At 35.5% G+C, this 17,191-nt stretch overlaps 1 protein-coding gene across 2 annotated transcripts in view; it reads right to left on the reverse strand.

The window, feature by feature from the left end:
- Positions 1-17,191, reverse strand: part of niban2a (niban apoptosis regulator 2a) — a 34,621-nt gene that overhangs the window by 16,602 nt on the left and 828 nt on the right. The window contains exons 2-6 of one of the 2 annotated variants that reach the window (XM_089123711.1): positions 14,512-14,719; positions 7,499-7,629; positions 5,265-5,393; positions 4,078-4,183; positions 3,242-3,409 (exon numbers count right to left, since the gene is read on the reverse strand). In XM_089123711.1, the coding sequence (XP_088979837.1) occupies positions 3,242-3,409; positions 4,078-4,183; positions 5,265-5,393; positions 7,499-7,629; positions 14,512-14,566 (589 nt within the window). In that variant the 5' untranslated portion in view covers positions 14,567-14,719. Of the gene's footprint in view, positions 1-3,241; positions 3,410-4,077; positions 4,184-5,264; positions 5,394-7,498; positions 7,630-14,511; positions 14,765-17,191 lie in introns of those variants that run through there. The other variant, XM_089123710.1, reaches the window with a different exon arrangement.

Here is a 17,191-nt window from a genome sequence, read left to right on the forward strand (position 1 = left end):
AAAAAAAAAAAAAGTTACAATATGGAAGTAAATTGGTTTGCATTATTTCTGCAGGTAATACCGCAGGAAGGTCACTGCCCCAATGAATGGCTTGAAAGTCAGTATTCAAAAATCCAGTTAACAAGACCAATCTCTGACTGAGGAGAGCAGGATGGGTCTGGGTTTCCTCAAAGTGGACAAACAGGTGTGAAGGAATGCAAAATAACTTTCATGATTCTTACAGGCCTCTTCAGAATAGGCAGTGAGCAATGTATGTTCACGGTTTATTAGACGCACCCCTAAATTATATTCAGCAGTCTGAGATCCCAGTGAGATACCAAGAGGTATTTGATGTTATATATCTGCGTAAATTGTATGGTATCTGGTTTTGAAAAATTTGTGATCCACAAAGCTAGTAATTTGCTGTCATGTCTTGACAAGCCCAACTGAGAGTGCCTCTGACCAAATGTCAACACCTTCCCATAAAGCCCTGAGGTAGATCAAAGGATTTTCAGTTAGAAGTCAATGACTGGCAACATGTTGGAGCTATGCAGCTCTGCAAGTTGTATTTATATATATTCTGTTTTATATCCCAATACATATTAAATCGTCATTAATTCATGTGATAAAACAACATTTTCTTTGGATTTACAAAGTATTCAGTTCCAAAATACCAGTAAACTCTATGATGTAATTAACCAGACGCTTATACCTTGTTCCTGAAGAATGCTAGCTATTATATTATATGTGACAGTTTGTTGTTGTAATAGTTGTTGACCAATCTCTTCATCAGCCCAAATGAAGAGAAGAGCTTTAGTTTCATTATCACTCCAATTAAAAGACATTTGTAATCAGTGCTGAGTAAATGCATCATCTGTGTCATGTATGAATGGCCCAGAGTAATTGCTCTTTCAACGGCTTCTGATTGACCTAAATCACTTAATTCAGCACGTTCTGGCCTGGTGCATGCAAAATACCGGTAATCTTCATTCTGCGTTCACACAGCACATACACTGGTAATATTTACAACTTCGCTCTGTTGCCGGAACCACTTTACCAGTACATTTAAAAAGGTCCTGTTCACACATGATCTGTTACTGATCTAAGACTTTGTGAGAAAGGGGCTGATATCAGTGCATTAAGGATGAATAATTCTGTAAAAAATGAAAATTCTGTCGTCATTTACTCACCCTCAACCTGTATGAGTTTCTTTCTTCTGCTGAACACAAAGGAAAATATTTTGAAGAACAATTGGAACCAAACAGTTGTTTTGCGCCATTGACTTCCATAGTTGAAAAAAATACTATGAAAGTCAGTGGCACCAAAGTTCCAATCGTTCTTCAAAATATCTTCATTTGTGCTAAGCAGAAGAAAGAAACTCGTACAGGTTTACAACAACTTGAGGGTGAGTAAATGACAGAATTTTCATTTTTGGGTGGAGTATCCCTTTTAAGTAATTTCAAAGGCATTCAACATTTCAACCTGTGTTAACCTCCCCCCCCCCCCCTCCCCCTCCCCCTCCCCTCACAAACACAGACACACACCCTGTGGTGCGATTTGAAATATGACAATGAGCCAGAAGATTTGAGGGTGGAGCTGAAGGTATTATAATACTATGAATTATTACAAAAGGAGAGACTTTATAGATTATAGGGGTAAAAAAAAAAAAAAAAAATTGACTCTCTTAAGGCCTATTTATACTTCTGCGTAGGGTGCGCGCAGTAGGTACGGCGTAGCATACGCACAGACGCATCCCATTGCGCGTACCCTTCGCCGTCGCCTGACGCGCAGCTCCTCAAAAATGTAACTACACGTCGCGACGACGCGGACCGCAAGATCGTGATTGGTCGGCTTGGTAACATCGCATTTCCTCCAACGCATTTCCGCACGTACCTTCTCACGCATTTCCTCCTACGCATTTCCGCACGCACCTTCTCACGCATTTCCATCACTGTCTATGATTTCCACACGTACCATCTCCTCCGACGTCTTCTCTCATTTCTGCCTTTCAGTTTTAGTAATTTCACTAAAGTAAACTGTTTTTCCACCTCAATAAGCTCCAACTCCAACATGATCCACTCTCTTTCAATCGCTAGTGCTTGTAGTACCCTAGCCGCGAGGAATCTAAACACAGTGGAACATTAAAACTCTCCGCCGCCAACTAGCGTTTCGGAGCAGTACTGCAGAGCAACAAGACCTGAACGCAGAAGTATAAATGCTCATAACGGCGTCGCCTACGTGCGTAGCCAACGGCGCACATTACGGCGTACCCTCGACGCAGAAGTATAAATTGGCCTTTATATGCATCGCAATGCGGACATGGACGATTCACAAATGTCAAAAATCGTTAAAATCAATAGATTTGCATTTATAATAACGTAGAATTGACAGAACGTGAAAGACGGAACTCCGAACTGCAGTGCCCTGACCGTCTGTGGCGTGCACATAACAGAGACACGATGGCTGAGCACAAAATCCAAACACCCTCCTCGTTAATAGCTGACGTGTGGAAAAGCCCACTAGTTGTAAGCTTTGGAGAGTAATATTTCGGAAACACAACAAATATGAAAAGCTATATTACACGTTTCCACCCAGAGGAGGAAAAACACTAGGCTGTACCAGTCGTTGTTATATTATTAATTTACAAGTATGCTGCTAGCTCAGGCACACATTTATTTTTCTGTTGGTTCTTTGCAATGTTAATAAAATATATTGTATGTTAATTCTTTATGGGTCATTACTTTGTACTTTTAAAGCAAAGTATTTATAGTCACAATAAAAAAAAGATTAAGATAATCGATAATTGATTTAGCATTGAATCGCAGCCCTTTGAATTGTAATCGAATCTAATCGTGAGGTTTAGAGATTCCCACCCCTAATAGATTATGTTTCATTGACAGGGAGGATAGTCTCAAATCTTGTTGTGGTAAAGTAAATCAGAAATAACAGAGTACACAAATGTTCTCAAAGCTCGGTTTTCATGTAATTTTGGAGCACAGCAAAGTAGTTGATCTGGCAAAATCTACTTCTACATCGTTTTTAATTTCCCCCAAACAAACTAGAGGTACACTCTCGACAATGTGCATCTTTAGTGCGCACAAAGCAACACAACCACTGTGTTCTGTGAATGTGATTTAAATGAGTAGATAAGAAAGATCTTTTTAAACTCTTTTTAAAGCAGATACACTAAAAAACTAAAAATAAATGTGTTATGTCAAAACAGCAGGACTTTTTTTTGTCATTCATTGTGATGGTGACTCACCGTTGTTGCTGTGTCTCACACAGTCCTGGAAGACGGCATGCCACTTCTTCTGTTCTTTCTCTGTCATCACACAGAAGTAGTGATGACGGGCATAGGGATGCCACAGGATGAGGGGAAACTGTGTGGGGTACTTCAGAAATGGGGCACTTGCCACTTTGGCCTTTGGATCTAAAACAACAGACACAATAGAAGATGAACACAAATTCCCTGAATACTCAGTATACAGAAGTATAGTCTAATCAGAGAACTCATGTGGAACCGAGGATTGAATCACCAACCTTTCGGTTTGTAGACAACCCACATGAACCACTGAGCCACTGCCGCCCCAGTCAGTGTTTCCCAACCCTGTTCCTGGCGGCACACCAACGCTGCGCGTATTCTTTGTCACCCTAATCAAACACACCCATCTGATTATGAGCTGATGAGTTGAATCAGGTATGTTTGATTAGGGAGACTAAGAATACGCGCAGTGTTGGTATGCCGCCAGGAACAGGGTTGGGAAACACTGCTTTAGATGACAACATGACAAAAACAATTTCGGATGTAATGAGGAATGTGCAAATCTTTTAATGCATTAACATGCATTGTAACTAACATTATTAATACATTTAAATGCATTATACATAAAAGCTTTAAATAATGTGTTACATTTTCAAGATAAATCAGTAATTCTGTAATTACGGTTTTTATTTCCTCCTAATGTACATATAATTTTTAAACCCTACTTGGACTTTAAAAAATGATTTTGTACTACATTCCTATAAGAATTCTAAGATTTTCTAAACAACTTATTTTTGTATCATGTTATTTATTTATTAAATTAATTCATTTCTTACCACTCAGGTTATTGTTAAGAAGCTCCAGGTACTCCTCCATAGAGGTTAGGGCTCTATACCCAGCACAGTTAATGACCCCTTTGGACTGTAGACCTCGATCATGTGCCTGTAGAGGAAGCAGACCTTTCAGAATCCATCTGCAGCTGGGGAAATGACATACAGTACATGTCCACTAACAGCAATGCAATTTAAGTGAGGTCCAATAACAATAAGGCAAGTTAAGCAAAAGAAAAATTACCTTAATGTAGTGGTACACGATATCAGCCGCCGATATTTGACGTGTGTGTAGATGTGAATGTGGGGGCGGGGATGTTTGTTTTTGCATGAGCGCATACATTACAAGTGCAAGTCCTGTCAGTTTAAACATCAAGTGCAAGACTGGAACTTGCGCGCTGTTTTCTGTCAGCCTTAGGCGTATTTTTGTCCCGCCAAAGCCTTATTTGACCGGCGAGTGATAGATGACTGACTGTAGTGCTTGTTTAATAGAACGAGCAGGGGGAGTGAAAGCCACAGTCGCGCGCGCACTCACCGTCTTCAAACAGTCTTGCTCTCTCTCTCTCTCTAGTTCCCTCCCTCACGCATATTAATGAATAGAGTTGACTGAATATCTGTTGGTAAAAGGTCGGAAGACCAAAGTTTTTTTTTGTGAATTGTGCTAAAATAAAGTTGCCTTATCTTCTCTAAAAAGCTTTCCATACAAGCAGATGGCATAAGCCACACTTTCAATAAACAAAAAATATATATATCAAGGGATGAAATGTTTTCTGTGTTGTGACAAGTGCGATGTCCTAAAATGCCTGGATAATCACACAACGTGTGCCGTCTATATGGATTTACTCCATGACAAAACCACCCCAGTCATTCTAGAATGATTCATTCTTTCCAAATTGAGCTTCAAGTCATCTGGTGAAATTGCTTTTGTATCACAGAAAAATAAAATATCGCATTTTTTACCAATATCGTACAGCCCTAATCCTCAATCCTATGTGTTTTCTATACAGAGATATCGACATTGGTAAATATCGGTATCAGCCATAACAGCAATAATATTGGTTATCGATATCGCCCACAATTTTCACATCAGTGCTTCCCTATCTGAATGTTAACATTTAATTATCTGAGCTGGGTGTGTTTGTGGTGAATATATATATATATATATATAAAAACACTCAGCAGTTTACACTCACCGCTTTGCTCTCATACAAGCCAATGTTGTAAGAGTCGCCCACGTACAAAAAGCGACTCCTCCATTTCTTGCTCTCTTCCAGATACTGAAACAGACCTCCGGAGAAGATGGACTTGTTCTTAAGAGGGTCCTGTGATGGGAACAAACATTTTAAATGAATGTGAATCAAAATCATTGTCCAAGAAGAAAGCATGACTAAACAATACAATGAATGATGTTTAGAAGACCAAAATGAAACACTCCCAACAGTCTGGAATAACAAAAAGGCTAGCTCAAGATGTGTTTATATAACATTGATCTCAGTGATTCAGCCTAAAATAAGAAATGGGCAGAGCAATTGGTACATAAAAGGCATTCAAGGTTGTGTTATGTCTACAATCAAAACCACAGAGTTCTGCTAATGGATGCCCTCGGTGAGTGAACATGCCTTTGAACAGGGTTAATCGGTTAATCTTTGAAACAAAATCCAAAAAACATACAGACAAATATTTTAAAGTCCAGCTGTCTTGGCTCAAAACAATTGAGGGACTTCAAAAATGATTGTGCACAGTTCTTGAGAAATGTTTTTCTTGGCTGTGGTCTCGATTTCTGTGTGGAGTTGAGATCAATGACATCATGGACAATTGACTTTGTTTGAAAGTTTAAAAACTCAGCAGCCTTCAATTGTGAACTTTTTTTCTCTTTGGTCTCCAGATTAGTTAAGACAACCGGGGGACTCAGTTTCTTCGCAAGATCATCTCTCAAGCCCAATTCAAACTGACAGTTGCTGTTTACATGCACACCTTTTGTTTCAATCCGAATGTATTCATTATGATTGATGAATCCGAACGTAGTGTTTACATGAACGATAAATAAAGTGATCGGGTTGATGTGTGCGTTTAGATCCCACAAGCTTCTAATCAGAATTGATTATTTGACATGCACACACTGCATGAATGAACAGTTTCCCGCTATTTGTGCTGTTCTCCATTGCTCGTTTCTTTGTTTTGAAGAGCAGACTTAATATTTATCCATTTCGGGTCCTGATTAGGAAACGACAAGGACATGAACTGTTATGCCATGCTGCTTATATTTAGCAAATAGTAAAAACACCCCTTCCTGCGCCCAGTATCAGTGGATGAGAGTATGAAGTGAGGACTGATGGGAATTCCATTCACAGACGATAAAGTGGTAGGCGAATTTTAGAATAACACAAGTCATTTGACATTTCTTTTAACAACTGCAGCACGTTCCGCGCATCATACGTCATTTTGCCATTTCAAAGTCATTGCACATACGCAATCTCTCGATTGGATGAGAAAAGGAACAAACCTCCCCTTTCAATCCTAAAGAAATTTCATTCAGGAGCTCAATTGGATCAATTAAGTTGTTTACATGAAGGCTTTTCAGTCTGACTGAGCTGTCAAATCCTAATCGATTATTTGGTTGCATGTAAAAGTAGCCAGTGTGCTGCTGTTTGATCAAAAACTATTTGATCCATTTTTCCACAGCAGAAAAGCTGCTTTAGGCTCCTTAGATCTGGTGACCTCAAACCAGAAACAATTAGCATCCGAGGCCAGGAGAAAGGGAGAACATCCAAAACAAGTAAAGTTTTCATAACTACTAAATAGTCTACACTGGGAATGCCCAAGGGGGCAATACATTACCCGTTGATGGACAGAAGGTCCAGCGACATTAATGTTTCCCCTGTCTATATTAATAAAATATAGATTTGCTAATATTACTTATTTGAATGGATTGATATGCTCTTGACAGTTGCATCAACAATTCATTATTTTTTCCCAAAATAAAAACAAACAAAGACAGTAACGCTCAGTTCATTTGTGAGCCGGTTATGTTGTTAGTTCTGTCAATATTCATCACTCAAGTCAGTGGAAATGTGGGTTGGCACCAGCACCAGCATAAATGTGATTGAAAAGGAGCATGACTCAGAACTACCCAAGATCCTTTGATTCATCAGGTGGAATGGGGAATGAAGTCTTTATGTGCTTTTATGTGTGTGTGCTATTCAGGTCTTTGTTACGGTTATTTAACTTGTGTGAAATTTGTTCCACTTCCTCTTTACAGATTCAATGTCAATAAGAGCCTTCCAAATGAAATGTCCCAAAAAAAAGGAAGAAAAAGCAAGGAGGCTTATTACTTACCTCATTTTAATATGGGGTGGGCATTTCTTTGCCATTTTATTTTTGTTCTGGGATGTAAAGGTGAAATTCATGGAAATATGAGGGGCTTTACCTTTCTATGTAGTAGTTGTGTCTGGACATTCCCTCCTCCTTCGATCTCAAAGCGCACACAGTTGAACAAAGCCACGGCGTACTGCTGCTCGTAAAACCTCCCAAACTCTGCCATCACGGCACTGGTGCGAGCTAGGTTGGAAAAGACAAACAGAAACGTTCGATTTTTAAGCAGGACCACAGCAAAGGAAAGAAATGATCACCTAACAGCTGCCGAGTATACTGCAAATTGCAGGTTGCATTTGTTGGAGGTTACTTTGGGTGAAATGGTGGTTTACTTAACAATCAATCACAAAATGTTATAAACCTGTTGAGTTAGTTTAGTGTTTTAGTTGTGAATTGTTCCCAATAGCAATTAGGCAAGATAGCAGCTAAGATGCAAACACACAAAGAGTGTCACTTGATCCAAGAATTTTAGTTGACTCGAACCAGAACCACACATCATTAGCCAACAGAGAGTGAGTGAGTTTCAAAGAGAAATCATGATGTTAAAGCCATATGCGACTATTAAACCACTTTAATTTAAATAAATATATTGTATAGTGCATGCTTCAAAGTCGAATATTGTACTACTATAAAATAAATATTCATAATATATTAATTTAGGCCTATATTCATAAAAACACTACCATATGAGATGTAAGGGATTATAATAGCACGGTTCAAATGACAAATAACATTAACTAAAATAAACATTGTGATATTGGGACACACTGTGCAACCCTCACCATGTATTCTGTTGCGACATCCTAACAGTTATGTGGAAAAATATGTGTAAATGCTGATCCAAGCTTTCCAGAAATTCAATAGGGTTAGAACACAAAAGGAGGTCAACAATTAAAGGGAGTTCTTGATAAAGAGAGAAACAGTTGCAAAAACAGTCAAGTGTGGAAATACATACAGTATGAAAATACACATTAAAAATGAAAAGACCTGAGCCTGCAGGCTTTTCGAAGCTTTATGAAGAGAAGATTGTGCTACGAAGAATAATTTGCTTATATAAAGAGGGCAATAAATGGAAAAAGTGACGCATGATCGGAGGCGATCACATTTGAATGCCACATTCAAAGTATCTTGGTCTAGTTTTACAGCAAACGATATCCTTGGCATTTAAAATGAACATGTTAAACAATCTCAAGGCACTACATTGGGATGAAAGTTAGCACGTGTTCGCATGCATGTGACAGGAGATGCTTTCATAGGAACAGGAAGGAACAACCTGACAAGGACGGAAAAGGAAGAAGGCCACATCTCATGTCAAACTAAATTTATATACAGCGCTCCAAGTACACGTTCTTCTGGGCATTTCCCTTTACTGCATTATGGCCAAGGTCTCCACATGAAAGAATCTCTCAATTTACACCTTTTTTCTTAAGAAACCTATCAGATTAGAAGCTTCTTGTTACAGGAAATTTGAACATGAAAAGCATGTTGTTTTGTTTGGATGAATGCAGCAGCCGACTCGTCTGAGGGCAGACCGATCTCGAGCAGACCCACTATTGTAATAAACTAGAATAACTTGTAGCTCAGTGTTGACTATTCCACAGTATTCTTTCACATGTATATTTGCAGAGAGCATTTCTAGACGTTCAAACGGCACCGGTGTCGATTCTCAGGAAAACAATGTCATCTTCAGAAACGCTGAAATTGCAATTGCGAACACAGCACATCAATTCACTCATCACATCTTAAGATGGGTTCTGCAAGGGAATGCTAAAGGCTCTGTAAAAATGTTTAGAAAAATAATAATCATTTTAAAAAATAATTTTAAGATACTTTATTTTATTTATTGGTTTTAATCAATTTTAAGTACTATCCCAGCACAGTTCTATAGTGAGTGCCATAACTTAATAGCCACTAAATATTTAGTATTTAAAGTATTATATTAAATTATTAGTATTATGAAGTATTTACACGTGTATATACACACACGACTTTAGGAAAGGGTTCCCCTCATACAAAGACCATAATAGCTGGCACATGGCTAAAAGATTAAAAATAACACAACAGAGCAACTACCTGTAACGAAGCATAAAAAAATGATATATAAAATAAACATACAGTTGAGACTAGTGGTTTTGCAATCTTAATAGAAAAACCCTAAATCAAGTGAGGTTGGTTAATCAGATGTGAAAGAGTTGCATTGTGGTGTGCTTGCTTCAAGGAAGTGGTTTAAGACTAATGATTTTCCTCTTGTTTTAAACTTTTTACCGCAATTTCTAAAATTGTGCAATGGTTCTTGCTTTGCCCAGTGGTGTGGTCGAGTGCATCAAGTAAAGACAAAAAAAAATTTAACCAATTGAAAAATTACAATTAGTCCAGAACAGAGTGACACGACTCACTTTAAACTGTAATAGAAGGGCTAATATAACAAGAATTGTGAAGGATTGTCTCTCTGCTTTGTTTTATAAGAAATAGTTCTGTATCTAGAGTTCCTAATGTCCTGTGCTCTCAACTTTTCTACAGTAGTACTAGTCATTATTTTAACACCAGACATGCATAAAGGAGATGTTTTGTTTTATTTCCCAATTCAAAAACCACTGCAAAACAATGGACTGCAATATAGAGTGAATATATGGAATGATTTACCATTGATATTACATTGAACAAGAAAAAAATATTTAAGTTAAAAAATATAAACATTTAATGGCACAATATATAGTAAATTATTGTTGTTGATTAAATGTAGTTTTGTATTTTTTACTTGTTGGGACCCCAGGAAGAGTAGCCACAGCCCAGGTAGTGGCTAATGGTGATCCAAATAAACAAATACACTTATAGATCACAGATGGAAAAGACCATTTACAGCCAATTTAAGGAAAATGTTTTTTTTATTATTTTATTTTATTTTTTAACAGTTATTATAGCACCATGTCTTGCCGGATCTCCACTACTTTTATTAGGTGTCCCATACATGTGTCAAATTTGTTGTAAATATCTCATTTTGTTTTGAAGTTTAGATGCTTCTAGGGATGGGCAACGATTAATCGTGATTAATCGCATCCAAAATAAAAGTTTGTTTACATAATATGCGTGTGTGGTGTGTATAATTAATTTGTATATATAAATACCCACACATGTATGTGTATATTTAAGAAAAATGTGTTATTAATATATCAAATATTTATATTTTTATATACTATTAATTATGTATAAATATCTATAAAGTACATGCAAATAATTCTTAAATATATACATGCATGCGTGTATTTATATATACAAATTAATTACACACACACATATTATGTAAACATAAACTTTTATTTTGAATGCGATGAATCGCGATTAATCGTTGCCCATCCCTAGATGCTTATATTTATAAAAGCATAAAAATGATAATTTCGTAAAAATGATCAGAGCATAAAAATTATCAATCGACATTGATTGGATTTTTTTTGTTAGTTCCTATCACAATTTTGACATTTGGTCATTATTGTTTAGCTATTGACCTAATTTTTCAAGTTTCCTGTGGTGGTTTTATCTCGATCAGACTAACGTTTTCGAAGATAACCGCAAGTTCATTTAAACACCATTACACAAACCATTAGGCGAAATATGGCATGTTTGGTATCGTTGGACTTGGCAAGGATTCAGGAGTCTAAGGAAGTCACTTCTGTGAAATGCTGGCTTGAAACCACTCAGGCTCCTTCAGGGCATTGTGCTGATGACGCATACCAAGTTTTGAAATGCGCCAACGTTCTCAGACTGTCATGGAACCCTGGACATGCAAATTTTCATCAGACTAACGGTTGGGTGAAAAGAGTGATTTGTTTTCCCTGTTATAGCGCCACCAAGTGGTCCCTCGTCCCGATTTTTTTTCATGTGATCGCAGAATAAGCTCAAACGTGTCCCGAGTTCACGAGTAAACTCTCTATCCGTTCACAAGTTAGACGTTTTAGTAAAAGTGAGCCCGGTCACATCGAACATTTTGGTTCTTTAGATGATTATCGATAGTCACACTCCAGACAATTTTTTAAAACAAAAACTAAATTTACTCAAAAATGGCACCTGAAGGGCGAGCAAAAATGAGGCATGTATTCTGTCCACCTTGAGCCAAGGACTCCAACGATATAAGACAATTGAGCCTAAGCCTAATGGTTTACTACCGTTACAGTACTTATCCTACGCCTTAAAAGTATGCACTCTTTATCTGAAGAAAAAGTACATAGTTTTCAGTGTGTATCAAAAGAGTAGACACGCTTTCCCATAATCATTAAATTCCATCTTTAAATGGACACTTTGTAGCATATTTACACACATCCTGTCACTGTAAACTGTCCTGTTAATCATCTCGCCACAGTTAAAAACCTTCACATTTCATTTATTTTAATACTTCTTTTTAATAAAGTAGTAGCAGCATGTTGGTGTCCCAGTTGTGTGTCTTTCAGCTGGAGAACTCTCCTCATGTGTTTGCCTAATGGATCTTTATAAAAGTCCACAGATGAAATATAACACACAACAACATTAAATAAATATTTTTTTAATCAGGTTACATGTTGATTATTAGTCACTCAACCTAAACCAATGCGCACACTTTTTATTCATGTTTGTAGTCCTGAAATGAATCCTCCTTCAATGCGGGTGATTTACATGGAAGCTTGTTTACGCAATATAATAAAGAATAAAAAAATAATGGGGTTGAGTCAGAATCTCGCAATAACTAAAAAAAAAAAAAAAGTAAGAATTGTGTGATGTAATTGTAACTCGCAATTGTGAGAAAAAAAAAACTGAGATAAATTGCAAATATATATAGTCAGAAACAAGCTTCCATAGATATTGGCCGTTATAGTGTGCACAGATCTACACTCCAAAAAATCTCCTGAAAACACAAGACCATGCAGGGACTTTTGCCATACTCTTTTCAACATCCTATGCTTTGAGACACACTTATTCTAATCTCACATACTATTTGTTAGCATAGATAGTATGCACATAGGGATTATGTATGCAGGTAACACCAAGTCAACTGTACAATTCAGACACTTGTTGAAAAACAATAGCAGAAACACATTAATGATTCTTTTTAATACTACCTATACCATAAGTCATTCTTTCCAATAAAGCTTCATCTGTTTGCCAGTTAAATCATTTTATCTCACTGTGTGCTTCTACAAATCCAATAATCAATCATCCATCCATCCATCCATCACCATAGAGAACACAAAGACCAAAAGATGACAAACATCCCCTCTCGCATGCACAGTCAGCAAATGAATCCTGCACTGTCCATGAAATTGATGTAGGGAGTGAAAGACAAGGGGGAGACAGATGAGGACACCTTGAGATCATCCCTTTCACTCCAAGACATGTTCATACTTGATCTCACTCTCTAAGAAAACATCCAGCCCTATTAGTCAAATAGTTCACAGGGGAGGTCTAAAGAGGAATTTCCTGTGTTCAAACCTCCTGTCAAACTGCTGACCTCCTGTCCATCTACCACAAACATCTTCATAACTGCTCCGGGCATCATTAAGGGAGAGTCTATGGGGGTGGCTTTTTTATCATCTCAAAAACAAACATCTTCCCACAGTTCATTACAGAGCAGTGGAATTTCAGGAGGGCCGAGTCAGCAGATAGCTTTTTATGACATCAGCTAAAGAGCCTGCATGAGATCCACCTGCATTGATCTCACGGAAATATTTCTCAGAAATGAGCTTAGCAGAACGAGACCATTATTCATGAAGTGGCGACTCCTTAAGTGACTCAAGCCTATCATCATCAATGAAAGATCCAGACTGGTACTTGAAACGCACACAATGAAACCTACTTGTTAACCAGTCCTGACTTGTTCCAAGAGTATGTGTGTGACTGTGTGTACAAGGTTGTAATTGTAGTTATCCAATATTTCCAGTCAAGCAAAAGAGCTTTTGTTATAAAGTTATTATGGGAACATACGTTTCAGATATTATTCCATTTCACTTTTTTTTTTGGGCAGCTTTCCACATCTAAAAGAACTCTTTGGTCTAAAAGAATACTTGAGCTATATTTATGAACACTGTTTTCACCCATATATGATTGACATGAGGGGAAAGACGAGACGCAGCTCCAAAGCACAATAACCACCACACATACGTCACAAATTATGGACTGGTAACATTACATTTCCTTTCCCACTTGTCAGTTTGGTAGCACATAATATCTATGAAATGTTCATGGAAGTCTCTAGAAAATCTCAGCTCTTTAAACAAAAGTAAATGTTGTAAACAATTCAGTATTCCAAATCTCTTAGGACAAAACCCTTTCTTTTAAACAATGCATGTCCTATCATGGTTGGGAGAGGAACTAATATGGTTCTAGTGGAGAATGTCTACGTGTAGAGGATATTTACAAAGTTCTCTAAACAACTAGAGGAACCATAATCCACACAAAAATACTGTTTATTCATTTATAGTTTTAGCCATTTTATTTTATTATTAATAGAGATAAAGCCTAAAATATTATTTGTATGGACACAAAACTTTGAAGAGACTAATCACTTAAAAAAATTGAGTGAAGTTGACAGAGGAAAAACAGTTTTTTGCCAAATTGTTTGCTAAACCGCTAAACGTGTATGGCGTGGGAAGTCGAATAAAAGAGGGATTAGCAATATGAAGTGTTTTTTAATACAAACATCTTTACTCAAAAATGTCATTTAAACAGTACACATACTTGAGGCGTTCATGAATTCGGTCGCGTTAAATTAAATTCGGTCATCATTTACTCACCGATCATGTTCTTTCACAATCTTGTCTGGCTTTCTCTATTGTTTCCGTTGAATATAAAACGAGTTAGGCAGAGAGTTATGAACTGACAGTCACAGTTACTGATGTCAGGACTTTGATTTCTAAACTAAAAACGCGTCTCGCGAACGAGTCCAGGTTTCCTTTGTTGTAACGTTACTGCACGCTTCTGTTAAAAAGCTCTCTTAAACGATTGTGGTTGTTATGTCCAAGTTCACTATAAGCATTTATGTTTAAAGTATCGTATTTTGTACCGATAATGGCGTCATCCCCAAGTAACACAAATGCGTTTTACCTGTAATCATCTCCCGCTTGCCTTCGTCCAGGTTGGAGGAAATCACGTCACCCATGATGGCGATTTAAATGACAATCACAGATATTGGGGAAAAGTTCCTTTGTATCCAAAACTTAGGAAACACTACAGAACTGTTTCTTCAGAATTAACCATCCCTGGTCACTCAGTTGCGTTCATTTTGCGTTGACGAGACTGTGCGACGCCCTCTCTGTGTGAGAAACAAGAGTCATTTAAACTTGTTCAGTCAAATGAGTGCCATTCAGAGGGTGTGGTTTACACACTGACACACCCAACTTCAAAACATACCGTGATGTATTTATGATTTTTAATCACGGCTGATTAGATTGAGCGTCTGGTATGATATAATATGATCATGGAATCGCGTACAGCTTTTGTTATAGGATGGGATTTGCTTTATTTATTTATTTATTTATTTATTTATTTATTTATTTATTTATTTATTTATTTATTTATTTATTTATTTATTTATTTAAATAAATAAATAAATAAATTATTTTTTTCCACAATTCTTTTACACATTGAATTGAATCTTTAAAACTTCATTCCCAAACCAGGAAATATTGTCTCCAGGATATGCAAACAATTTTTATGGAAACTGAATGGAGCCCTTAGCTCAAGGGAAAGGGAGCAAAGGGATAATCTTAATATTTCATAAAGATAATCATTAATAATGATAATACATTTTATAACGAATAATTCAATATATATATATATATATATATATATATATATATATATACAGTATATATATATATATATATATATATATATATATATATAGCCTATATATATATATATATATATACAGTATATATACAGTATATATATATATATATATATATATATATATATATATATATATATATACAGTATATATATATATATATATATATATATATATATATATATATATATATTGAATTATTCGTTATAAAATTTCTTTACTTATTATTTATTTATGTTATTTTATGTTTATATATATATATATATATATATATATGAAGAGTTCAGATGCAAAAGCCTCTAAGTGCCATTTGAAATTTTCTTCTAGAATGATCATTTTTATCAAGCTTCTATATTTAAGTTCAGTGATTTCACTTAAATGGCAATGAAGATTATTAATTGTTATTTAAGTGAAATTACTGAACTTAAATATACAAGTTTGACAAAAATCATCATTAAAGAAGAAAATTTAAAATGGCATTTAGAGGCGTTTGCATCTGAACTCTTCATATATAAACATAAAATAACATTTTGCTTTGTAATTTAGCTTGATGAAAACCACAGTTTAAATATTATTATTAAAATTAATATTTTTTTTTATAAAATATTGCAATTTTGATAAAATATATTGGCATAAAATATTGTTTTATAGATTTTTATGGTCAATTAAAATAGGTTCATAAAAAGTAAAAAAAAAAACATGTAATTTCATAAAATATTAGGATTTAATATGATTAAATTATGATTACATTATGTATATGTATTGATATAGCTAATAATAGCCTATAATTTTAATATAATTATTTTTTTTAAACTTCAAATGTTTTTTTTCCCCCAAATAATTTTAAATTATTATATATTATAATGATTATTTTGATTAGAAAATAGTCATGAATATATATATATATATAAGCAAAAGATCCCCCAAACCACTGTCTTTTTTATATCGTCGAAAAGTTAAATGGCGTTAAACGATAAAGGGTTCATGTTTGGTAGAGTTTTATCGCCCTCATGCGTTCAAATTTGATTATGCTCACATTTGATACCTTTTTTTCAGTGTTCTTTGACGAAAGCTTGATGAAAGTTAAAAAAGAACCTTTAATAACATTATAACTTTTGACCAATTTAATTCATCCTTATTTCATGAATAAAAGTAGCCCTATTGATTTATTTTATTTGCCCCAAAAAATAAAATTCTTATTGACCCCAAACTTTTGTACAGTAGTGTTTAATGTTACAAAAGCTTTCTATTTCAGATAAATGCAGACAGGCCTAAAAAACTTTATATTAATCAAAGAATCCTGAAGTAAAAAATGTAGCCTAAATAACACTTTTCAACATTGACAATAATCATAAATCTTTCTTGAGCATCAAATCATTTGATTTCTGAAAAATCAGGTGTAACTGAAGTTCTGAAAATTCAGCTTTGATCAGGAATAGGCTAAATTACACGTTTCTTTATTCACACAGAAAACATCTGTTTTAAATTGTAACAATATTTCCCATTTTGATTTTTTTTAATCAAATAAATGCAGCCGTGTGAGCAGAAGAGACTTAGGCCTATTTTAAAAACATAAAAAAAAGTTCCCGATCCAAAACTTGTAACTGGTAGTGTATGTTTTAATTGAATGATATCAACTAAAACGGATTTGTTTGCTAATGAAATTAAAGTCAATATTAATAATATTAATTAATATATAATTAATAATATAAAATATTAATATATAAAATATGGAACTTTTTGCAGCCAATGAACGCCATAAAAACAGATGCCAATGCCATGATATTTTAAAACCTCCATTGATCATAGCATGGAGGTGAAAAAAAGAGAAAAATCGGTATGAAATCAAGAAAGGATTCACTTCTTATTCCGTGTCTGCGCTCTGCGTCCTCCGCGTTTGGCGAACGCGACGCTCCGTCGATCTGTAGCATGAGC

This window comes from Pimephales promelas, chromosome 19 (assembly GCF_988280905.1).
Source record: "Pimephales promelas chromosome 19, fPimPro1.hap1.1, whole genome shotgun sequence".
Taxonomy (NCBI): domain Eukaryota; kingdom Metazoa; phylum Chordata; class Actinopteri; order Cypriniformes; family Leuciscidae; genus Pimephales; species Pimephales promelas.